Genomic DNA, 26,215 nt, shown 5'->3' with positions numbered 1-26,215 from the left:
ATAATGATATTTCTGGCTATACAGAATAAAAAATATTGAACATTTTATTGATGCTTGCAGCTTGCAGGCTGTCATTAATGACAGACTGCCTAATTTGAACAGGGACTCAAAAGCTGCCAGCAGCAGTGCCAGTATTATAGTGCAATAGTAGTGACATGGCAGTATATCCAGTAACACAGTGTAATTTAAATGTAAGCACAAAAGTAGCAAAGGTAGTGTTCTCCTTGGAAATGTACGAGCACAAAATCACAGCTTAACACTGTAGCTCAACAAAAAACAAACTGGCTCTTCAGCAGCCTGCACAATACTGTCAACTAACAAAAATTTAAAAAAAATATTTGATACCTGGGACGCTTTATCTTGGGTGGAGCTTACTGCTTAAAACTCTTGTTTCCCCACTATTTCATTTTAGTCATTTCCAATTAATTGGAGTGCAGCTAGCAAGTGCTCCACTGGTTTAGTTTGCACATCACCAGCTGCTAGCATCTCCTTCATCGTAGCCTTATTGTTCCATGTACTAGAGAAAATAAATAGCAATATCATCCTGCCGTGAAATTTTTATATCACATAAAAAATGATACCGGTATTATCACGGACAATATGATATGCCGCAGCCCTGCTATACAGATGGATATTAACACCTTTTTGCCTCAGATGAAACAACAGTGTGATTTTTCTGCAGAGTCCTGTGTCTTCAATCGAAAGAACACTGTGAAGATCAACAGCCACTGGCAAAACTTGTGTTTTTGGTGTCCCCTGGATACTTTTTCAACCTCAGGCCAAAAGTGTAACACAGAAAGACAACAGACGGCATAATCCAACAGTGAAAAAGAATCAGATATGATCAGAACATTGATATGGGGGTCTACATACTCTGTGGTCCATACTATACTGTGTGATATTACCAGAGTTGGCAAAAGTACAGACATTCTGTACAAATACTACCATTACAAAATAAAAGTTGAAAAGTTGATTCAACTTCATTACTCAAATAAGTAAAAAAGTGCAGGTTCTGAAATGTACTCAAAGTAAGAACGCAGCTCTTTGGAGGATGTTTCTGTTTTTGTGCAAAGCTAACTGAACCTTGTGTTTTATTAAAATAATGACAAAATAATATCAGTAGATTGGAATATAAACTTTAACTCTACTGTTTTATTATAATTCTACTCAGCTTGAATCTGAAGAAAAAGAAAATAAAAATTTTGTGTTGCCATTGTTGAGGACAACTTTACATCTAAACAGGAAAATCAGTACAGTCAGGGGTTAAAGTTGCATTGGAGGTGGAGGAGCCCTAAAACTGGTTGTAATAGCTCAGTGTGGGGAAACACAACTCACAATAATTTATAGTGAGAGCTCCAGTAGATTTTCTTAGTGTACAGGCTGTGATCAGCTGACCTGCTGCTCTTTGGGATGGACACAGCTGAACTCAACATGATGTCAGCAGATGTTTCATTAGTCGTCCTGGCTGATTTCCATCCTCTGCACTGACAGTCGATGGATCTCAGAATCATCAACTAAAAGTCATGTGAATCTCTGCAACCCTTTTTGTATCCTTAGTCTGACCATGAAACCACAGCCACTGTGCACCAGTCACACACTGTTCTTTACTGTAAATCCATCACACCAGCTAACCCGTTTATCCTGCACTAACCTGCAGACCATTTTCCTGCAGCCTTTAAATAACACAATTAGTCTACCTCAGTTTGACTTGCATGTTTCAAAATATGAAAAAACATAATGTCACATGTACAGACCCATGATCTAACTTCCAAACATGACGGCTTACATGTAAGTTTTAAATGAGCAGTCATTACCTTTAAATACAACCTCTCATATTCCTCTCCTGACCCCTTTCTTATCTTTCTCCATCTGTGAGTGAAGTTAGCTCTTTTTTTTCTCTCCCTGTGAAGTACAGCAGCTGGACTTTTAGCTAGCAACATGCTGTGAGACACTTAAAAAAATGTTAATCCGTCTATGCTAGCTCCTCTTCAGTAGGGCTAGCTAGATGGCTAGATGCTGAAATACTTTTAGACACCTGCAGTTGTTCCGTCGTTGTGTCAAAAAGGCAAAAACAAACAAACGCAGTTTCCACTTTTAACCCCTGGCTTTTGCACACATCATTTCTTTTTATGCGACATCCCCCGGTGAATATTAAACGGAACACCACCGCCTTTCATGTGTTTCGGTTTAGGCTCAAATTTTGATGTTTGGTGTTTGGAGGCTCGCAGTGATCGTACTTTAAAGCTAAAGTAACAAGCCTGTTTTGAAAATTAAGAAGTACAAAGTAAGGATATTTGTTTAAATGTAGGGGGTAAAAGTATTCAGTATTCACGAAAAAAGGAAGGTAAAGATTCCTGAAAATGGCACTTAAGTACAGTAACAAACTTCCCACCTCTAGATATTAAAGTCTCTACAGGCCAAAATTACAATTTCTAAAAAGCAAAACACACTGTTTAAATGGTCACTTCTTTTCATTTCTGCAGATACCGTTAAATATGTTTTATTACTACATTTTTATTTTATTTTATTAGTTTCTTTATAAGGCAACCATACACATTATATATACATTTAACACAATGACTAACTAACAAATAAGTGAAGCCTGCAAAAATCAAGAAAAATACAAACAAGCAAACAAACAAACAAACAAAAACCTATTTAAAGAGCTACTAATTTGAACGCTCTTGAAGTGTAATGAAAGTCTTAATTAAAGCCTTTTTAAGGCCAGCACATTGAAAGGCTCCTAATTAAGTTTGTATAAAACAAGTCACAGTTGTGAGACACCCATATGGAAAAGAAATAGTAAAAACTTATATGTGATTACTCATGAAAGTGGCCATTTTCTCATTACTTTCATACATTGTTTTAGTAAGTATCCAAAACATACATGTTTCATTATATAATTTTTCAAGGGATCTTGTATCCGTTTTCACTCTTATATGCTTTTCATACAAGTTTCACACAAGACAGATACAAACTTTATAAGATTTATATATATCTTTTCCATATGGGCAAATACACATACACATTATCTGCTTGACTGAAGTAATCAACCTTTGTCGATTAGATCGAGGTTACGTCACGATAAACACAAAGTCAAAAACAAATAAACAGGGGTCCTTACCATCCAGCTTCCTGGACTTAAATTAAACCCTTGTCCAGGGATGTCAAACCCACTCAAAATATCCACTTTGATCTTAAGCGTGCTGGACAAGTGAAACTCGCTTTCTGTCAGTGTAAAGACGTTTAACAGCATAAATTAAAGAAGCACGGCTATGGAGGAGGCCATTATTAGCAGGAAAAGCTGTAAAACTTATAAAAAATGCAGTTAATCCAAAAACGTATGCCCTCCTTCATAGGGCCGGATTGAAGTCTTTGCTAGGCTGATTCTGGCTCCCAGGCCTTGCGTTTGGCAACCCTCCCTTAGTCTTTGAATGGAAGAAGAGTTAAAATATCTCCACCAGAAAAAAAGTTTTTGATCCAAGATTAGGCATAATCCTCATCTTAGAAACGAAGTTCAAGTTTTTGTCACAGTGACCCTGAAATCCTGTCTGCGCTTGTATGATCCTATCCAAATATGTATTGCAAGTGGCAGAGGACCTCAGCTGGTACTACTACTACTAGCTCAGACCTTGACCCGGCCACAGCACTGGGGTCAGCTCCAGTCATAGAGGATTGCTCTTTATGCCTGTCTTGCTGATACAGCGCACAGACAGACGGTACAATGAAGTGTCAGTGCATGGCCCCAAGAAAACTGGGGACAAATCAACAGAGATGAACTGGCCTCTCACACAGCCATCAGAAACACACCCACACATTCACTGTGACACCGTTTTCATCAGGTTGCTACATTTTACAAATGAAGCCATACTTAATTAATAAGTCAAATATCCATAGATAGAAATAAAGATGAAAATGAATGAATGAAAGACGTGTATATTTCTTCTATTTTTATGCCAGAGTTTCGATTCCACAGCGATGTGTTGTTGATAACCTTTAAAAAATGTCAAGACAGTAAAGAAAGTTGCAGAGAAGAAGATGCTGTAAAAAAAAAAAAAAAAGGGAAAAAAAAGCAAGTGCACTTTGAAGGTAGGGTTACAACACTTTTGGGACAGACTGCAGATTTCTTATTGTCATAAACATCGACATGCTCCTTGATCAAAGACACACACTGCCCCCATTGTTTGAACCGCAGATGCAGGAGGAAGAAAAATACTTCCTGCAGTGCTCCTGAATACAGAGAAATCTATTTGTTTCAATTCCCTTTGAAAGAAACACAGCTGAATCAAGTTCTTGTCTGACAAATTAAAATCTGTGCACAGACCAAAGTGTTGCTTTGTGCTCATTGATTATGGGGTCCACAGTCAAAAGCCATATTTTCTCACAAAGGTAGTTTTCTTGTTTCTTGTTTGATGGAATACTTTGAACCTATTAACTGTGTTGTTTTGCTCTACCTTTGTAATTACTCGCAAAGCTAAGCCCGGGTTTAAATTTGCATTACAATGTAGCAAAAGCGCACTCAGAACTACACTTCCAGAGTTCTATGCAAAATAGCAGAGAAATTAGCTTGTAGGCATCGCAGTGCTAGGCTGAACTCAGTTTCTCACTAAATGACTCTTAATTCAGAGAGGCCTTTTTCTCGCTTTGAATACCGAGCAATTAGCATTCAATGCTAGAGGTGCCATAGATTGTGCTTTGGTATAGCACTGTAGACTGTAGAGCTTCTGGAAGAAAGGACGATTAATATTAATTTCAGTACAGGGGTGGCGAATCGTGGGAGGATGAAGTTGAGATGCATAGCATTTAGTGAGAAGTACCTACCACATAACTAGTTATAGAGGTAGAATACCTCTATAGCTAGGTGTCTATCACATATCTAGTTATAGTAGAAGAATACTCTATGCCATAACTCATTTTCACCTTATAGAAATAAAAGTCCAATAGAAAATATTTCACTTTAAGCCTTTGGTATTGTTGCGGATGCTGCCCTTCTGCGAAATACCGACAGGTCTGTGGTTAGTGTGGGAGAAAGAGACTGATTGAATGAGATAGAAAGAAAATATAGGCCACCTCAGAGCAGCCAGGGTCCTCTGAACAAAAAAACAAGTTCATCTTTTAGTCTGGTGGATGACAGGGTGATGTGGTATGGTACTCTGCCCGTTCTTTTAGATGGTTCAAAAGTCCTTGGCATTTCTGCAGCAGTAACAAACAAGCCGAGCCTGCACATGGGCTGATGTATGTTATGTTCATGTTACAAAAAGTTCCCATAGATCCATGCATTCGAAGCTGAAACTTGCAGCTCATGCCCCAGTTTTCTACTGCTTGTCTGAAAGCAAACCGAATGCAGAGAGGGAGACAAATGTAAAGTCAGTTTTCCTTATACTGTTCTCACTTCCCCCTTAAGACATAGTACTCTGCCATCAGTCATCTATTTGCTTCACTGTCACACAGGCATATGTTAGAGTTGTCCTGTCATGTTGCATTTTGTGAACTTTAAGATGGACCTGACCTGCTTTATGTCGCCGCGGGGTGAGGAAGCTGCAGGATGGCATGATGGGATGTGGGCTGGTGTGCAGTGTCCCAGCATGAGTCTCTGGGGCCAGGTATAAGTAAGTGCACACGTGATATGCAGTCATGTTAATACTTGCATGTTTCTATTTATTTCTTTATTTCTCTGTTGTCATCCTGTGCTTCCCTAGCATGCTCTGGTTCAGTTTCCCAACTCTCACTCCAACCGTGTGACTTAATCAGTCTGACAGACTCTGGGTGCCTGGGGAAAGTCTCTCTCTCTCTGCAGTCCCCTTTCTCCTCAAGTTTACGCGCTCTGTGACAAACTCATTCTGGCACCTTTCGAAATGCAGTGCTCTCTGTTGGATGGCCCTCCATGGTCTCTTCACACACACACACACACACACACACACACACACACACACACACACACACACACACACACACACACACACTAAGCCTAAGTGCAAAACCTCTAGAGTACACGCCATACACAAAGCATTCATAGATGCACACAGGTACAAGGGGGAACACACAAACACAAGGCCGTACAAACACATAAATACACAAAGAATGTAGCTAAGAAGTGGGACGTACATTATTCCCAAGGCACTCATATTACGTCTCACACCCCTCTCCCATAAAAGCCCTCCTCATTCCTACGTAAGTGCTTCTGAAAGCCGCTAGCTTGCATAGAGAGGTAGCAGTTCCTATTACTGTTTTACTGTTATTGAATGACATTCTTAATTAGTTTTAATGAGAGTCTCATGGTGTTTGACCTCTCATGTATTTTTTTAAAAGCAATGGGATTCTATGTCCACCATGTAGGCAAACCTTGGCTGAAGTCCAGCCTGGCTGGCTAACAAAGTGGAGTAGGGGAAAAAAAACAAAATACAAAAACCTTAGCTCGTGGTTAAGGATGTCCCTGCAGGGCTCGAATGCTTTACTGTTTAATTCAGCATCATAACAACACCCCATAGCATCAACGCTCTACTCGAAGAAGAAGAAGAAAAGAGAAAAGAAGAAAAAAAATTATTATTTTCGGGAAACGCTAAATGATCTTCCTCCACCTCTTATCTTTTGGGACCTCTTTAAACTTTGACAGCACGTATTTTCTCTACTTCTACAAAAACCACTGTTGACAAAGCTTGCGATGGCTTTTCAAAAATCATAACCTAAGCTATGAAAGTAAAGAAGAGGGTGCAGGCAGGGTGGAGCGGCTGGAGACAAGTGTCAGGGGGGATTTGTGACAGAACGATAGTAGCAAGAGTGAAAGGGAAGATTTACATGATGATAGTGAGACCTGCTATGATATATGGTTTGGAGACAGTGGTGCTGACAAAGAGACAGGAGCCCGAGCTGGTGGTGCCAGAGCTGAACATGCTAGGATTTTCTTTGGGAGCGACCAGGATGGACAGGATTTGAAACAAGTGTATCAGATGGACAGCTCAGGCTGTGCTGTTTGGAGATTAAGTTAGGGAGGCAAGGTTGAGATGGTATGGACATGGGCAGAGGAGGGATAGTGGATATAGGACATAAGATGTTAAAGATGGAGTTTCCAGGCAGGAGGAAAAGAGGAAGATGACAGAGAAGATACATGGATGTAACGAAGGAGGACGTGCATTCTGTCGGAGTGACAGAACAGGATATTAGGGATAGGATGAGATGGTGGCAGGTGACTGCTGAAGGTGAGCACCTGAAAGAAAGAAAAATGTATACACACCTAGGGATGGGTACCGGTGTCCGGTGCCATGATGGCACCGGTTCTGACATAAACGGTAGTAACCAGACCGAAAAGCAGCGCACATTTCGGTGCTTTTTTTTCCTGAGCTGTGATACACTTCTAGCCAATCATTTTACGTTTCCGAGGATAGTAGGCGGGTCCAGGTACGTGCGTTCTTTTAGAGCAGAGCTACAGATCAAAAATGCCCAAGGCGAAGCGGTCAAAAGTCTGGCTGTACTTCACAGCAAAATATGCAAACTCAGCAGCCTGCAACAAGTGCTTTAAGCTGATACTGTGATACTGTCAAAGGAGGTAACACCTCGAATCCGATGAAACACCAGGCGACGCATAGCTTTTTTTTTTTAAAAGCCGAGAAATGCGCCGTATTTGATAGCTTGCTGCAAGACCTCACACATCTACTGCGGGTGTGGTGCCTGTTATTGGACCCGGATTTAGCAACATCCCCCAAAAACCCGAAGAGTAGAGTCCTGGCCCCTAGCCCTGCCAGTGTAGCAGAAATGATGACGGATGATGATGATGGCAGCAGCAGCCGTTCTTCTCTGCGTGAGTAGCTTCATGTTGTTCGAGTGTAATTTACGTTGAGTAGGCTAACCACGTTATTACATTAATGCATGTAAGGTAAACTAGCAAACATCATCATAGCTACATGCGGCTGTCTTCTTGTTTGATGGCAGATACTCTCTTCACCCTGGCCAAAAAGGCTAAAATGACCAAAGAAAAAGAGGGAAACAGCTAAACATGAGAGGTTTTTGGACAAAGCTTGTGTTTTTTCCATTGTTTAAGCACTGCTTCCAGCCAAGAGTGATACCATATATGCCCCATAGCTGCAGAAAAGGCTAACATTGTTATCTTTTTACAAAAAACCAGCTGAACATGAGAGGTTTTTGGACCAATGTTGTGTTCTCCATTCTTTAAGCACCGGTTTGAGCACCGTTTGAGCACCGGCACCGTTTCAAAAGTACCGATTTGGCACCAGTATCGGATAAAACCTAAACGATACCCATCCCTATACACACCTTTGTCATAGCAAATGAAAATAATACAAAAAATAAAGGGTGTCTTTAAGAGGATTTAATCTAGTGCTGCAGGGGAATATAAACCACTCAATTACAATGAAAGAACAAAACAGGTATTTGCAAAGGCTTGAGTCAAACCTGTGTGATTGACCTAAACTCTTCATGGGGCAAATTATTAAGGTCTGCTTCAATTACCTTTATTCTATCAAGCTTATCTGACTCTAATTCCTGTGCTTTGTTCCAGTTAACATCTCCATCTTGCCAAAGCAGGAGCTTTCATCCTGTCAAAATAAGTGTAATAACACTAATTGTGCACCTGACAGATCATATCCTCATGGGGTTACTGAAAATTTTGGAGCCCTTTAGCAATTTTTAGTTTGGTTCATTTTACTTATTTGTGCAATTTGCCTCTTTATTTATTTTTTTCAGACAGAATGGAGTGGTCTTGAAAGTGGACCCTCTCTGACCTGCCTTTCTTTCAAAGGTCTCTATGTGCAACAGCTTTCATACTGATGGTACCTGACAAACGTTTCCCCTGACATACCTCCCATCTCTTGTCGTTCTCTTCCACATGCCTAAGCTTTTTAATGACAAAGGCTTCCAGGCTTTCTCCGGCTTGGCTGAATTGGTGGAGCAAGGGTCCTACAGAGCAGAAAAATCAGCAGCAAAACAAGACAAAAGGGACGAGAAATGCAATGCAGAGAGGCAGATTTTGAGGAGTCTGATAAGGGACATTTTAGGTCTGCTCAGGATTCTCTCATTATTCTCCATTTTGAAAGGAAGCAATAATGAGAACAAAACATTTCCTATCTTTCAAAGTGGCAATTTGCCCATTTAATGCCTGTGCTATGTAGGCCTGACATCCCTTAATCCTCTCTCTTTGCACTAATTTTATTCTTTTTTCCTTTTATTTCTTGGCTGATAATTCTCACTTTATTTCCATTAAGCTTTGTTTGTTCACAGCGATCTGTTGCTGTAATTTATTAGAGCTGTCAGCTTAAATGATGTGGCATGCCGACACGGCCCAGCAAATAGTGGCTCCCCCTTTCCTTTTCTCCTTTTATGGAAAGCCGCCCTAGTTTTTCCCCTTTTTTCCTTGTTTTTTTTTTTCTTTCATAGAGGAAGAGAGAAACATTACAATTAAGATGGTGACATCGACCCACTGGTGACCATGCTCTGGGACCAGATGTCCTGTCAGAGAAATGCTGGCCGTCACCTCGAGGGAGCTCTGGGTTGAAATCTGGTTCATGTCTCAGTGGGGGAACTCTACAGATCCTGTTCCTTCATTAATTCAAGAATAACTCATTTAAGTTGTAGTCTCTGTTTTCTTTTCTTTTTATGTTGCTGGCATTCTTCAAATCGGCTCGATAACATAATACTGAAAGTCACTTGCAAATTCTCGCGAAGGAAAACTTCAGGACCTCTTGGCCTGAAAATTCTGCATTACCTATTGAGCCCAGTTTAAGCCGAAAGAAATGATCCTTTCACAAAAGCAGTCATTTGCTGTGCCTTTTAAATTGAGTCAAGATTGTTTCATTTATTTATTTATTTACAACCACCCCTACCACCACCCCATACACACATATACCCACACACACACTTCCTTAAGCCCCGGTTGTTTGACAGATGCCCGGCTATCAATGCTGCGTGAAGTACATGTCATTTTCCTCACAGGAGGCCTTAGAGGAAATGCGATCACAACGAGACCCCACAATCTTTACTGTTTCATTTTCAAGCCCGGGATACTGCCTTTCTCTCTTATTTCGTCCTGTACTTCTTTTGTACGAGGCAGCTGCTGTTTTTTGAGATGAAAGACTGTTTGGCAGTCTTCAAAGAGTCACAGAACTCTAAAAGTCACTTGTGCAGCAGCGCTGTTCATTCTCCTTTTTATATCCAATATGGAGGTGATGATCAAAAGGATCTGAGCTGAGGGAGAAGCTAAAAGATGTCTGCTTTGGAGTAAACAACAGCCATATCAATCCCCAGACCCACATGGGGCTCTGGTTTAAGTACTGTCCTTTAGCTAATGCCAGACACAAGTATTACTATTTCTGTATTTGAAAGAAACCTGTTATGGGAAAAAAAAGATTTAATAAGGAACAAGAGTGAGAGGAACTGATTGTTTTGAAATAAATAAATGCGTTTATTAAGCAGCCTGCCGCACCGATACTAAACATCTCATCTCATTTAGTGGAGGAATGTAAAATCATTAGGAGTCTGCTCATGAAGACTGACAGCAAATCCAAACCATTAACTCTTCCCTCAGTGTGGAGCACACCCATCTGGAAGAGAGTCTTTGGGCTGCAGGAGATCCAACATATATTTATGAGAAGGCTTCTCCATGTTTCAAATGAGGCTGTGTTGCAGTTGTGCAGCTGGTCTGAGCAAATTGCATCTTTTTAAATGAAAGCTGCATTAATAATGCATACTAGTAACCTGGGGAAAGTTTTGGGGCCACGCACTGGAGGTGATGGGGAGGGGGGTTTGGTTGAGAACTCTGAACATCCAACTGTGTGCTGCCACGATCATCCTTAGTTGCCCTGCTGCATTTTTAATGTCCTGCTGTGCCACTGTCACACAGGCTTGGGACAGGGGCAATGACTCCTCTCAACCAGATCATAGTGGGACATGAGCTAAAAAGTCACATAAGGGTATTCAGAAAAAGAATAATCACTTAAATGACTGTGCTACTTTGCACAGCGCAAACAGTACGGTATCCTTTGAAAACAAACATTTGGAAGTAGTCTGAACCAAAGCTGTTGAGACTAAGATAGGCAAACAATGCAAAGTAATAGAATTAGCATACAGCCAAAGTGAAAAATAATCACATTTGTGCTTGTTCGCACATATGCACAAATACTCTACTTAGACAACAAATGCGCTGGCATTAGGGATTAGGGCTGCAAGACACAGATATGTTTTAATTTCTGACAAGAAGGCCATTCCTTTAGAGATGGTTTTATTTCCATTTTTTATGGCTTTGTTGTTCTGTCGTCTCCTCTCGTTTCCTTTCCTAAGAACTAGATATCTCTGTTTACCTTGGAAGGCATTGTGTTGTCATTACTATCATCTGGCTGCTATTAGATGGATAATGTTGCCTTAAAGCAGAGAGAATGTCCTCTAGTCATCCCAGAACAATACTGCTACGAAGAAGAACAGGAATTTCACCTAAGTACAACTTTACCACTTCACCAACACTCCACAGCATGTTCGAAAAGTACTGTTACGGGTAAAGACAAGGAATTTTGAAATGTAGATTTCATATATCATGAAACCAAACACTGCCTTCAGGGATTCTACAAATCTCTGCAATAACACTTTTCCCCCCAGATGCCTCGTGGTTATCAGTGATGTAATGGGATCTAAATTGCACTGAGCACTGTACCTCTCTAAACTGGATACACCTGTGATGATGACACTGTAGGGTAACCAGGGTGCCAGCAACTGACAGTCCATTTTATAGTGACTATCCGCTAGTCCTATTTCCTGCTCTTAAAGGAAGATGAGTTGACCATAGTGGACTTGCCTATTCGCCATAACTATCTTGCCTGATGTCAGTTCTTTACAGGGTGCTGTCCACTCATCCGTCATTACATGGGCCTTTCTGTAGTAACATTATCGCTTTAGATAAGGCTTCAATAAACTGCCACAGCTTTTAGGGCTCTCTCTCTTGCCACTCTAATCCAATCTATGATGTGGAGTCTGTCCATCATCATGCACCGCAAGGCATTTCCCGTGTCCCTGTGCTCTTGGTTGCACAAGAAATAATGGATGGCCTTGCCCTTGGTTCACGCCAAGGCCTTATGGTACCTTTTCAACTGTTTGTCTTCAGGTTGTCTTAAATGGATCTGCACTGTGGTATTTTGATTTGATTAAATCAGGTTTAAAAGGTTAGATATAGAGAGAGGGAAAGCATTTGCCGTTCCCAGTACTGTGAGCCAGTCCTCTGCCATTTAGCGTTGGGCATTGGCCAAAGGAAAGTGGAAAACTGAAATGACTTCTGTGCTCCTTTGTGATTTGCGCTAATGTCCCCCAGGGATTGAGCAATGACCACTGTGAATTCCCCCAGGACGCCAGCCAGATTGAAACCCCTGCCAACAGATTTGAAAGGATAGCAAATCATTTAAACTCCCCAATGTGCATTAGCATTTTTTTTTCATTGCCCAGGCCAGCCTCCACAATATTAAATTGCACTTGATAAAATAAAATAAAAATCAGAGAGTGCGACAAGAGCTCTTCAACCTCCAAATCAGCAAAGTGAATATTGGAGTGGCCACTAAAAATTAATTATACTTTAATTCACTTTGTTTACTCTATCAGGTTTCTGTCATCCACTCAAAGAACCCAGCAGAAAGAGAAAGGACTTAAGACAAAAGAGGAGCAACGGCCTTAAGAGGTGTGCGGTCGCAGAGACCCACAGCAGTGGAAAATATATAAGGATTGCCTTTAGCTGATCCTGTCTGTAACACCAAATTATTGCCGCGTATAAAAATAGGACTAGTATTAAAGTGGGCAGAGTGAATCCTAGCAGTGCCATGTAAAAAGAAAACAACAAAAGCACAGGCTAAAATCAATAGAGGCGTTTTTTGCTAGTTTTCTTTATATTAGGATATATTAATATTTAAGGATCAATACAAACCTTTATTTATAAAGTAGCATGTAATGAAATCTACAAATACTGGTCATTCCTTAACACTCAAGGTTTTCTTAACTATTATTGTGCTCAGCCAGCCAGATAATGCAAATGAGGTAATGAAATATATGCTTTAGTGTGTTTGCATATGAGTATTATGACAGATGAAGCTTTGCTGTGTAAACCACTGTTTAAGGTGCAATCAAAAGGTCTCATTGGGATTCCACATAATGTTGCATATTTTTTTTTGACCACTTCAGCACATTTGTGATTTTCATTACAGAGGAGTAGCACTACACTGAACCCCATGATCTCAAATACAAATTCAAGTTTAAGGGTCACCACCGTAACACAGCGTTGCACGGTGCCTTTACACGCAAACCTTTCCCATGTATTAGCATGGGAGGAGAACCTGAAGCAACGTATTGCTGCATAGGGTCACAGGGTCAAATATAGCCCCCAAATGGATGGGGGCTATATTTAAATTTGACATATTTGCTTTATAAATGCCAATAGAGGGATGGTGTTTTACCATCTCAAAAACTCTCTCACACACACACAGGCTGTCGTCAACTGCTCTTGCTTTCACAGAAACCAAAAGATAAATAGAAATGAAAGAAGATGGCACAGTGCCAACACCGAGGGGTTCTAAAAGAGTTTGGGAAAAGGGAGGGTATGCTAACACTGAGATCCCCACTACCGAACAGTCCTTTCTTCCCAATTGCTTAATAGTTTTAGTGGGACAGGCAGGTGGCTCAAAGCCCCATTTGGCATCTGGTAAAAAAAAAAAAAGAAAAGAAAAGGGAAAAAAAGCTCATCTACATCATGTATGAAAGTATTGGGGTGGGTGCCAGCATTAAACATGCACCCACCCCACCCCACTCCTAGGCCCCAACACCCACTAGTAGATTTCAAAAGTTTGGCTTGGCTCAAGAGCAAGTTTGTGCTGCTATTGTGTGAGATGTGCTTTGCTGAATAAAACATCTTTTGGTATCAGTGGCAGATCAAATAGCTTTTCAAAAAGCCATGCCTCTCACCACTGGTGCCTGGTACCACAGAGAGAACTGTTTTCCAACCCCGTTTAATAAATAGAAGCCACTGTGCTCATCCATTTAGCAACGTTAAGCACAATTTAGATGTATCTACGAAAATGGAAGCACACAAGCAGAGGAGGCATCTCACTACGGAGGCTGTCCCACACAATGATGCTTTACAGCAGTTCCCGTGAGTGTTCTTTATTATATTGGGGTCCAGACACCTACAACAGCCTCAAGGTTTACTTACAAATTAAAGTACTATACATTACTATCCATTGCCAGTTTTTAAAACATGCGCAGCAGTTGTAATGCCAGGCAGACACATCAACATCAACATTCACCCACAGGTGAGAAGCTTCTTTCTTCCTTAGATAGAGCCTTTACACGTTAAAAGGCTGATTTGCATTTATATTGCCATTCAGGGCTTGCAGCTGTAATTGCAGGAGCACAGTAAAAGTGCGCTGATGTACTCACATGTATACACAGGCGGACACAGAATGCATGTGAAGTGTCCGGTATGAAAACCTTTTCCTTGCGTCCATTGTTATGAATCTTTGGCATGAGAATGTCGGAACGACTACAAGGAGAAAGAGATAGGGAACAAACGGGAGAGAGGGGAGGAGAGCGAGTTCACCAGAGTGTAATATTGGGCTGTCCCAGAAACTTCCAGCCAAACACTAGGAAGTTGTTATCGGATCAGCAACCCAATTCCTCAAGTGACTGCTGTGCTGAAGCGTCACATGCATCTTAGGGGCCCCTTCCAAGCACAGCCTTTCACCATAAAATCGATGTATTGCTAGGCTGGTTTGCTAACAAATTCCCTGAGCAGTAAAACAACACAGGTACGGTGCTGCATCATGCTTGCATGCAATTTAATTAAACTTGGAGGTGAAGATTTGCAGAGATAGCACCACCCTAAGGAAAAATGGGCCAGAAATGTTAGGCAAAGACAGTCAACTATTTAAAATAAAAAATAATCTTGTGTGACTAACACTCAAAATGAGGAATGCTTGGATTTTTAGCAAAATCCAATCCTGTGCCCACCTGATCATAATATCAAAGCAGCAATCTGTCATTTTCTTCAGATTCAAACTGCAACAGAGACAACATGCATGCACTTTGTTGATGTTGCAAACTAACTGTGAACTAACTAAACTGCTCAGTTGCCAGTAACAAAATGACAAGATTGAGCTAATAATTTCCTATTACTAATGTACTGGACGCAGGTTTAACTCAATGTGTTATTCGATCAAATGTCTGTGAGAACAAAGGGATGATCTGGAAAATGACTAAACAATAATCTCAAAGCCTTGTGGTCTTTTCTTATCTATTAAGTCATGCTCAGTGGTTTAATCCCAGGCATGCTAATGTTGAGAATTTTAAAATCCATGCATACATATATTCTTTGTGCTCACATTATGAGTGAGATGATCGATTTTTTTTCTCAAATGAAATTTGTAGAGTAAATCTGCAGAACCATGATGGGAAGAAAACATAATTGACTGTGAATTATATATTAAGGTTAAATGTAGGCCAAAATAAACACTAATCACAGGCAGTCGCTCTGTGGGAATGTTTTAAACAAAAGACTTATTCATGCCTCAGGTCTGCAAAGCAGTATGCTGACAAGTTAGGAACAAACTGCTAATCCCTACATTGTCTGAACCCGTCTAGCTATCAACAGCTATGTTCCGCAAGCAATTACAGATGCTAGCAGCAAGTTAAAAATATATCAAAACCACAGCTGGGAAAGACCCGGATTAAAGGAGGAAGGATACAGTCACGTTAAACCCATCAATATATTTCTTGAGGCCCAGTTATGCCAATGTTTACCCTCTCCAAGGAAAGATAACACAGTATGATCCAGCAGTGCTCTATATACAGCACCCCCACATCTGAACACACAGTCCTGTAGAGCTGCCTTGTTGTTTCCTGTGCATTAAACTGCAATTTAGAAGCCGGTAATCCTACCCATAATCTGTCACCAAATAAAATCCTGACTGGGGTTAGAGAGGGCTTCCACATGCTTCTTCAGCATTAGTGAAGTATCGATATTGTGGTATTATTGCGCTGGTCTATTTAAAAAACTTCTCTGTTCTCCGAGGATAAAGTCTCAGAGGGACGGAGACATGACAAGAAAGAGCAGAGTGAAGAAGTGCAGCTGCTAACCCTGACTTCACAGGTGACCCAGCGATCACAACAGCATCTGGTTGAATTACTTAACACTGCCACCCAACAGACATGTAATCCGGGATAATGCCCTTTTGCTGAGTGCTCCAATCTGGATAAATTCATCCCAGAGGAATGGGATCCAGCAGCGGAGACTCGGAAAGAGAGGAGATGAGGGCCTTGGGGTTTTGATTGGTTGGTACTAAAGAAAACTGGGAAGAGCGTCTAGATAGATAATGAGGCCCAACAGTAAACAGCTTGATTTTGTTGACAGACTGACTGACGGCATGAGAGGAGCAGATCATTGCCTGGTTTTCCAAGAAGGCTCTGAACTAATCATTTTCCCTTCCCTGGCTGACCTGAATCCTGGCAGACTCGAAATGAGGTTTTCATCCAGACCATAGTCACTGGATAAACGACACTTAGGTTTCACATTTTAATATTTGTAAACATGTATGTCAATATAATATTATCTTAATATATTTTTCTTCATTTCTCTATTCGAACAACAATCAACAAAACTCTGTTTTTAATCTTTTTTCCTTCTTTCTTTCTTAGAAATAGCATCTCTCTTTAATGCCAAAAGTAATTCCTAACATTGAAGCATTACAAGTTCCAGCTGTCCAGCAGCAGCCTCTTAGATTATTTATTCATATGTTTACTTATTACCATAAATATCCAACAGGGCATTCGGCTCAGAGGGATTACAGTGGGCTTAATCTATCGTGGCATAGAAATGAGCAGGAGTCACAGTGGATGAGGTGACTTAAGCTGGCTAGCCTTAATGGGACATGCAACACAAACAAGGCAACAGACTGCATGCCACTGGGCTCCATCATGAACTGGTGACATCATCCGTCACTCACTACATGACTGTCACGGTTAGTGGAAAAGTCATATGACCTGGACAAGGCAAGGACGTGCTTGCGACTCATACCATGCATTTTAGTAATCCTGTACCGTTTCAAAATACAGACAATGCTCACGACCAGTACAGGAGGCTCTTGAACATATGACTTCTAGAACAGCATGTTGGAAAATTTACACCGTTTTTAGCATTCCAATAGAACTGGGGTAAAATAATTAATTACCTCTGAGTTATTATAGTCATAATCCATGCATTAGACAGCAGAGTGTGTTGCTTACAAATAACTATTCATAATAATGAGGCTGAAAATTGGTATTTCTGTTTGAGTAGTGTTGTGCAGAGTCATGAGCTGTATTTCTTCCCCTCTTTCCCTCCCCTCTCTGAAGAAGCAAGAGTGATTTCCCATCTATAAAAAATCCACATATCCAAACATGACATAGAAAAGACATTTAATTATACTTTGGTGGAGAAATATGTATCAAAGCCTGCCGCCCATGAAAAGCGGATTTAGAGTCGTCAGACAGCAGTTAATAGACAGTAGTAAATGAAAAAGGGGGCTGTTGGGGGGGTACTAAGACGTGCTTTCCAGGACTAAGAAACAGCTTAGTCTGGCTTGGTGGCAAAATCAGGAGTTCCGACACCAGATATATTTAAGTGGTGGGAGATAATGAAGGTGACGGGGGTGGGCAGCAGATTTAAGGAGATTTTAAGATTGGGATTTTCATTCCTGTGCAGCAGCAACACCCCTAGTGGCTAAAACCCACATTAAAGATACCCTAACAGAAGACAAAAGATTAGACACTTTGTATGTTGATGTCACATTGTGAAGAGAAAGGAAATTACATGAAAAAGGGCAGGGAAATACAGGCAATGAGAGGGATATAAAAAAGGCTGTACACTTAGCAATGTTTAGTTTTTCTTTTGGTCATTTTCTTCGGAGTCTAGCACATTCAATAGGAGGAACTGCCCCTTTCCAACATATTCAGCTTTTGCCCTACACAGACAATCAATCACCCAAAGTAAGAGGGAAAAAATTCAAATAAACACAAAGAGTCAAAGAAGGACACTCAGTGAGTACATGACAGGGAAATGTGCCACTGCAAGGTGAGGAGTGAAATCGCAAACAGGCTGAAGAATATGAGAGTTGCTATACGGTGGATTAGACGGCAGGAGAAATGAGGAGCGGGGAGGTGGTATGAAGGGATGGACTAGGGCCTGGAAGAGTTTGGCCTGAGGTGAATGTGTTCCTGGAGACTGTCTCCCAGATTTCTGACTGGAGCTGTGTCATCTGTCACTGGCTGAAGAGGTGACAGCGAAAGAAAAGGTGCCCTAGATGCGATAACAGTGCAGTCAGGAATGAGAGCAGCTCACAACAGCTTTCCCTCTCTCCTTATTCTCCCCCTCTCCGTCTTGTTCGCTTTGGACCATTTACTTCTCAAAGTTGAGAGAGAGAGAGAGACAGAGAGAGAGAGAGAGAGCGAGAGAGAGAAAAGGAAAAACTGCTCAGCGCCACTCGTTTTGGACTGACTCCTCTCTCTCTCTTGCTCTCTTTCTCGCTGTCTCACAGGATAGCTGCGTCAAAGTGTATGCCTGCAATGGCCACAACTCCCCACTGTCCCCCATGTTCATAAAAACAAGATTGTTTTTCGCAGCTTTCTGCTGACACCGGCTCGACACATAAACAGAGCCGTAATTTGTACAACAACAGTAAGCTTCAGGGAAGCACTTTTTTCTCCCAAGAGGCATGAATAGAGAAGGTAGGCTGTTATCCCCCGTTTACCTGGCAGGGAAAGTGGTATTTTATATTATGGTAATAACCAACTGTGCTGAAATGCACAATCCCATCTCATTCCAGTTGTAGCAATCGTCTCATTCCAATTGGTATATATGAGATTTGGTGCTAGTTGTTCCCCACAACTGGGGCTAAACCTGCGATGATGGGAATGAAAATGTTGAGATTTAGGAACAAAACAAAATGAGATCTTCTAATGTTCAGTGTTGAATGTCTTCCACAGCTTTAGTTTTATCTACACCAGACATGGAAATCAAGTACAGTCAGAATATACTGCTTAAGTCAACTGCAGATAAAATACTTAGCAGATGCATAACAAAGTGGGAGATACTAATGAACGATCATGTATTTCTGCATCACAATAAGCACAGATGGCACAGAAACACTTATGGAATCAGGGGAAAAGAATACAGCAAAGCAGCACAATCAGGAATAGCATCGTCTACGGTGTTTGATGGACCACAACTTTCCATTCCCAAAGCCAAGAGAGAGAAAGACAGAGAGAGAGAGCGCTTCCACTGCTCCAACTGCCCGTTGTTTCAATTTACACAACTAGCGCTACCGTATCCCGAGACATATGCTGTCGTGAAGAGCACAAACCATAAAGACGCTTCATCTGCAAAAGCTCTACCCCCTGTTAAAGCATGAGAGAAGCCGAGAGGGGGCTTAATTGCTCCATCAGTCAGTTTCAAATAGGTCTGTTATGATATCATTATTTTCTATTTGCCTCTACATGAAAAATAAGTCAGCTGAAAAGAAATATAATCACAGCAAATTGCTGCGTTTGACGAGCAGTGCATTTTTTTTGCCCCCCTATGCTATAGACTATAAATCATAATGTGAAACAGCTGAATTCAGTGCAGAAGAAAATGATGTTGTTTACCAAGTTTCATTTACAGCTGCTGTTTTATCAGCATGTTACCAACTTTGAGCTGTCAGTTTCCGAACAATGTGTCAACAAACTGAGATCTCAGGGGTTTTTTTGGTTTTTTTTTTTGTATTGGGGTTTTTTGCAGTTTCTGAGCTGTGGTTTAAAACAGAAAATAAAATAAAAAAATAAAAAGGTCACAATTACAACTCCCCGTGGGAAACAACTAAAGGCACACAGACAGGCATTTGTTCAGCCACTGCCTCTTTAGAATACAGCCCAATGTGACGGGGGTCAAACCGCTGTAAAGAGGTGGTGAGTTATTGGCTCTTGCTCCCTGTAGTATAAACCAGCACACTCATTAACGGGGGGGGCATGATGCTGCAAACCTTCCAGCAGGAACTCTGACAGTCTGATTCAGCTCTGTGTGTCTCTGCGTCTCCCAGCGCCACAGAGGTGTTACACAGAGTCAGACTTGTGCACTACTTTACTCACTTCTATTGTTTTCCAAAGACAACCACCTGGTGGCAAGCAGGGGAAACAACTAATCCATCCTCATTCTGTCCACAAACAGACTGTCTAGGAATAAAAATAACAACAGCAGATACTGTCCAAAGGGCTGGGGTTGCCAAGCTATCCACATGGGTCTGCCTTCTGAAGCACTTTACCGTTAACTTTCCTCTCTCTCTCTACATTCTTTTCACCAAGACCCCCTCCTCCCTTTAGCTGAAGTCAATGTGGAAAGGGCTGTCAGTTCAAAACAATGTGACTCAGGAGTGAACGCTCGACTGAACTGGACTGGGTTTAGGGGGCTTTGTTTGTGTGTGTCTGCGTGTGTGACAGGAATAACAAGCCCACATAGGAAGTATTTAACTTGTCTTGCCTGAACAGCTATGAGCAACTGACGGAGAAAAGTGCAAACTGCACTATTTAACCTCCACTACAGTCATACAGACTTTGTTTTTTTTCCCCTTCTTCTTTTTTCTCTCTCTCGCTCTTAATTCTCTCCTTTCTCATTCTGCATCAGACATCACAGCGCACACGGGAGCGCTATATCAGAAACAGTTTTTTGTTTTTTAAAAAGGAAGAAAGAAAAGCACGCAGATGGCACAGCAACAAGCGCAAGAAAGACGTCGCAGCAGCAAGACATGGGTATAAAGAAACAGTTCTCAGCCAGCCAGTCACACACAGACACACACATAGCAATCATGAGAACGAGAGATGTGATGAATTAGCAACTTTAACGTGAAAAAAAAAAACTTACCATGTCCGTAGATCCACGGGAGCAGCAGAAGGACCCAGAGGATCATGACTGCGGAGTGGAGAGGGGCAAAACCTACGAAAAACAGTAGGCGAGTGTGAAATTGAAGTTGGCAGGCAGAAACACATGCACGAGATGAGACAGTGCTCCTCTGTGCTGCTGGGGGGTGGTGGTGGTGTGGGGGGGATGCTACAGTCCCTCAGTGGAGTCTTGTTTTACCAGAGGAAAGCTGGTTGTCTGTCTTCTGTCCTCCTCTTCTTCTGGTCCTTCTTCTTCTCTCTCCCTCTCCTGTCTCTCTGTGTCTTTTCCCTCTGTGTGTCACTCTTGAGTGTAGCCGGTTGTCAGCTCTGCCTTTGCGCGCTCTCTTTGTGGTGTGAGCTTGTAGACTTTCTGTGTCTTCGCCGCTGACTCTGAGAATACACACTCGCTCACTCTGCCTCTGTCGCTCGCACGGTTTCTCTTTGCCCATCCATTCTGAGTGCCTTCAGCCCTCACTTGCCCGCTCTCTCTCTCTCTCTCTCTCGCTCTCTCTCTGTTGCTTTACCACAGCAGACCCTGTCAGGGGATAGAGCTCCACTACTAGACTCCTCCCTCCATCGCTCTCTCTCAGCCTGGCTGTCTGGGTGGCTGTGTGCCTGAGTGAGAGTCTGGGAGGCTTGGGTCTTCACTCTGGGAACCAGAGCTGCCATGGGAGAGGGTGCAGCTCCAATTAGAATGAGAATAGGAGGAGACCTCTGTAGCTACAAATTATGCAGACATTCACAAACAAAAACTGCAGTTTCAGCCCCTCCTCCCCGTTAAGACCTTTGTCCTTTTGTACATCCCTTTTTTGGATTCTTTAGAAGTGGATTTTGGAATCTGTAGCTTTTTCTCTGTGAATGAATGAAGACCAGATTAACATTCACCACCAAAGCCGTATGATTCATTAGTATCCAGTTTTTATTAAGGGGGAATTAGATTCATAGTCACTCATTCAAGGAGATATGATGCAAGGCACCATAAAATAGTCAAATGCACTGCATGCTTACTGACAAGTTCTCCTAGTTATGCATGTTAAATATTTAATACAGGGGAATTTTTTTCATACAGGGCAAGCAAGGTTCATGTGTAACAGTATTCCACATCTTGTACTTGACTTTGTTGCTGTTCAAAAAACCATTTTAATATCCACCGGGTCTCCTCCGAGTACTCTGGCTTCTAAATTGTGTTTCTAAATTGCCTATAGATGTGAATGCGATGTGAACGGTTGTGTGTCTCTGTGTTAGCCCTGCAACCAGTCCAGGGTGTACCCCGTCTCTCACCTTATAATAGCTGGGACCCTCCCAGCCAGTCACATCAGATGTCTGCCCGCTCTGAGCCTTGTTCTGTTGGAGTTTTCTTCTTGTTAAAAGGGAGTTTTTCTTTCCCACTCTCGCCAAGTGCTTACTCATTGGTTTGATTGTCTGGGTTTTCTCTGTATTATTGTTGGGTTTTTACCTTACAATATAAAGCACCTTGAGGCACCTGTTGTTGTGATTTGGCACTATATAAATTAAACTGAAATGAAAGGTGGGATATACCAGTTTCTGCAAATGTTTTTACTTAACATGTAGCTTGCCATCACCAGTGTGTGTGAATGGGTGGATGACTGAATGTAGTGTAAAGCGCTTTGGGGTCCCTAGGGACTAAGTAAAGTGCTATACAAATACAGGCCTTTTACCATTTAACATTTAACATGGAGTTAACAGGGGACAAGAGTGTCTATAGATATAAAATGTCTTAGTCGGTTGTGTTCTCTCTTCGTGTGACAATGGAGTATATAGTACAGCTCTACAATTTTCATCAGAAAGTGTACACATTATTTTTTCATTTAAACATTTTAAGGTAAATAGTTTTCAGCGTCATGAACATCTCCATTACTCCAGAGATGTTTTCACATGGGAACTCTTGAAACTCGAAAATGCCAGAGAGTCATTTCAGGACATTGTCCGGCTGCTGGCCTTTCTCACACGTGGCTCATGACCTCTTTAAAGGGAGAGAGCTGACAGACTAACAGCAGCATACATGACACCAACTTGTTGGCAATGATTTCACTCAACCATAGCCAACACTTACATATGGATATTAAATTGACTTAGTGCAATAAAGATAGAATAAAAATGAAAAACTGTTTCATGTGCAATCCAAATGACTCTGGTGTTTGCAATTTTGTATGTGACTAATTCTTGCATAACACTGGTAATCTTGAGAAAATGTTAGGAACAAATATATGAAATGAGTCATGACTCAAATTATTGAATCGCTTTTTTTGTTTACAGCATTGCAACCCCATGTGAGCACCACCGCATTTGTATAAACTTGGCACGACTGTCAGCTTACCAACTAAAATTAAGGAAAACAAACCCTTTGTCTGGGACCGGGTCAGGTCTTTATCAAAAATAGTAACCTGTCAAAGCAGTTAGTTAGTTATGAACCATCTAGTCAATTTATCAGCCTTGTTCCTGCTTTTAATTCAGTTTAAATTCCCAGCACAGTAAGTTGTTAATCCACAGCTACTGTAATTAACGCTGTACAAGTCTGAGTACTGCTCGGTGTCTGATATTTAAAACAGAACCTTTATATATGTCCAGATAATGAATAATGGTGGGAAAGGAGGAGAGAGGAAAAAATGGATAATTGCCGGAAAAGAAACATGAAACTAATAAAGGAAAATGATCAGTTTTAAAAGACAAAAACTTTTCTTCCTTTCCTTCTTTCTTATAATCCTGTAAAGCTGATATGGATTTAAATACCATTTCTCCAGTGTCATCTGCAGGTAAGCAAGATCTGTAAATAATTCACATACATACTGGATAAACTATATTGCTTTTTAGAATTTTTTATTGCATATTGAGAGACTGACAGGCTGCCTTTGTTTGTTAGAGATAACTGTTTGAGGTAGAAAGAAGTGGTATTTAAAAGTAGAATAGAAGGCAGATCTTTCAGCTTTCAAGTCCCTCGTATATGGAACTTCCAACTCTCCCAGTTTGGATTTGGGACACAGATACCCTCTCTACCATTAAGATTAGACTTAAAATGAAGCATAAAGTTGGCTATGCCGAAGGTTTCTTCCTGTTAAAACTGAGCTTTTCCTCCCCACAGTGGCCAAGTGTTTGCTCATGTAGGGGTGATCTGATTGTTAGGGTTTTCTTTGTATTGTTATAGGGTCTTTACCTTACAATATTAAGGACCTGACAGGTGACTGTTAATGTGATTTAGTGCTATATAAATAAAACTGAATTGAATTGAATAGAATAGAAAACCATCAGCCCACGTCTTTATCATCTCAGCCTGTGATTCTATCATTGAGGTGATGTAGGTTTTATGAATCCTGTGTTTAACTATTAGGACCCTGGATGATTTATTGAAAACACAATTTATATGAATCAAGTTGGCACTTTATAAATTGTATATCCTATATTTTTTTCTTATTAGTAATGACTGATATTAAAATCCGTACTACGGGGATGGACTCCACATGAGTACGAGAAATGCTTAATACATCTGGATCAGAGCTCTTGTAATGACACAGTAAGCACTGTATGAGGGCCTAGTCTATTTTATATCAATTTAATCCATCCTTCTGACCTCCTAATCTAATCAAAGGGCCAGCAGATGACAGGTGGTCTTTTCATCAGTGCAACTAACAGCTACACATAAAAACAACCCCTCTGCGGCCCGAATCAGAGGATAACAGATTTGCATTCCGCCTAAGAACATGATGAGTAGGGGCAAAGAATAACAATGGAGCAATGGGGGTAAAGGAGGTAAACAGGCAAATAAATTTGTACTTCCAGTGCTCACAATCCTCCATTTTGTAGGACAAAACTTAACCTGGATTATTTTTGTATAGGATGATGGAGGGCAGACGTAATATATCTAAACAAATTACAAAGACTGTAAATGAGATTATGACTATGACTTCATTTTGAGGCAGGAACATTTCCATTCTTTAATTTTTATTTAGCCAAGTCTTACAGCTTGTGTCATTCACATCCAAAATTCTCAAGTAGTTAAAAGCAGACCAGAAAAGCCCCCCTACCCTCTTACAGACAAAACAAAACAAAAATCAACATGCTTTGTTTTGTGACGTCCCTGCACAGAGCTGATGCATGCGGAGATGTGATGTCTAGTGAAGGGCTCTTACGCTCTTAAACCCACAGTGCACCCACAGGGGGCATAATCTTAAAAGACTCTGGAGAGAGGGAAGTCTTTTTTTCTCCGGATTTAAGAGTCTCTTTATATCAGCTATGACCATAATCCCCCGTCAAAAGGACAAGCTTGAAAGGAACTGAAAGTGAGCTGAAACAAAGTATAACATTAATCGCATGTTGCTGCCTGTAAATCACCCACATTCTTAATTTCAGGTCATCTTCATCATAGCAGTCAAGGTCATTCTGTTCTCAGGTAATAATGCAGTTTATGTGTGGGTCATATGTAGTCATGAGGAAATAATCTGTGTGACTGATGGGTGTCATGTGGGCAATCTATTAAAGGGTATTGCTTCCTTCAGCTGGAGCAGTCACTGCACGTGTTAAAAATCCAGTCTGGGCCCAAACATTTGTGTCCACTTGATTGAGCTGACTGACATCAAACAGGCTTTTCTCCGTTGGAGAACGATCTGTCCAATGAGTGCCACAGGAGGACTTACCATTAGCCCATCAGGCCCATGGGCGGGGACTAAGGCCATTGTCGTGCTGTTGTAAACGATTGTCAAGTGGTGTGCTGCCACATTGATATTTTAAATTGCCGGCGCTCACTTGTTTTCAGCACACAGAGTCATTCCCGCTGAACAACAAATGGAGAAACACGCTGAACCGCTTTTACTTTGCTCTGCTGAGCTCCAGCAGGGTAACACATTGGCGATAACTTCAAATAACCTTAGATTCAGGAGGATAGTTTGTCCTCTAGTAACTGTTTAATGGCATTTGGATCTCTGCGCTAAAAATATTTGTAATTAAAGGAGTTCCGCACCTCTATTACCGGTACACTCTTGGAGTCGCAAAAGGCAGTTCAGAGAAAATATGAAAATCCATATAGCTCATTCTAGCAGTAGATAATGCCTCAAGCTTTTAGTGTACGGCAGAGACGATGAGCAGACCATACAAAACTCTGTCAAACTCACTTATTTGTAATACTGCTCCTGCATTTTTCTTTTCTTCTTTCAAATTTAGTCTTTGTCTCAGTTTAGCAGATTTTACACAGATGTCAACAGTGCCACAAAGCAGTTTAAAAGCTTCAAGGACTTCAAAATGTTTACATACTGAGTTAGGCTACCCAACTCCCACTATTCTGATATTC

General features: G+C 41.1%; 1 protein-coding gene across 13 annotated transcripts in view; it reads right to left on the bottom strand.

Moving 5' to 3' along the window:
* Positions 1-21,492, bottom strand: part of kirrel3b (kirre like nephrin family adhesion molecule 3b) — a 167,491-nt gene extending 145,999 nt beyond the window's left edge. For all 13 annotated transcript variants that reach the window (XM_080888182.1, XM_080888187.1, XM_080888194.1 and 10 more), the window contains exons 1-2: positions 21,116-21,492; positions 20,900-20,971 (exon numbers count right to left, since the gene is read on the bottom strand). In XM_080888182.1, the coding sequence (XP_080744308.1) occupies positions 20,900-20,971; positions 21,116-21,365 (322 nt within the window). In that variant the 5' untranslated portion in view covers positions 21,366-21,492. The remainder of the gene's footprint in view (positions 1-20,899; positions 20,972-21,115) is intronic.
* Between the last annotated feature and the right edge of the window lie 4,723 nt (positions 21,493-26,215).

Source organism: Rhamphochromis sp. 'chilingali', assembly GCF_963969265.1.
Source record: "Rhamphochromis sp. 'chilingali' genome assembly, chromosome: 8".
Classification (NCBI taxonomy): Eukaryota; Metazoa; Chordata; class Actinopteri; order Cichliformes; family Cichlidae; genus Rhamphochromis; species Rhamphochromis sp. 'chilingali'.
This window is presented reverse-complemented; position numbering and strand designations above follow the sequence as displayed.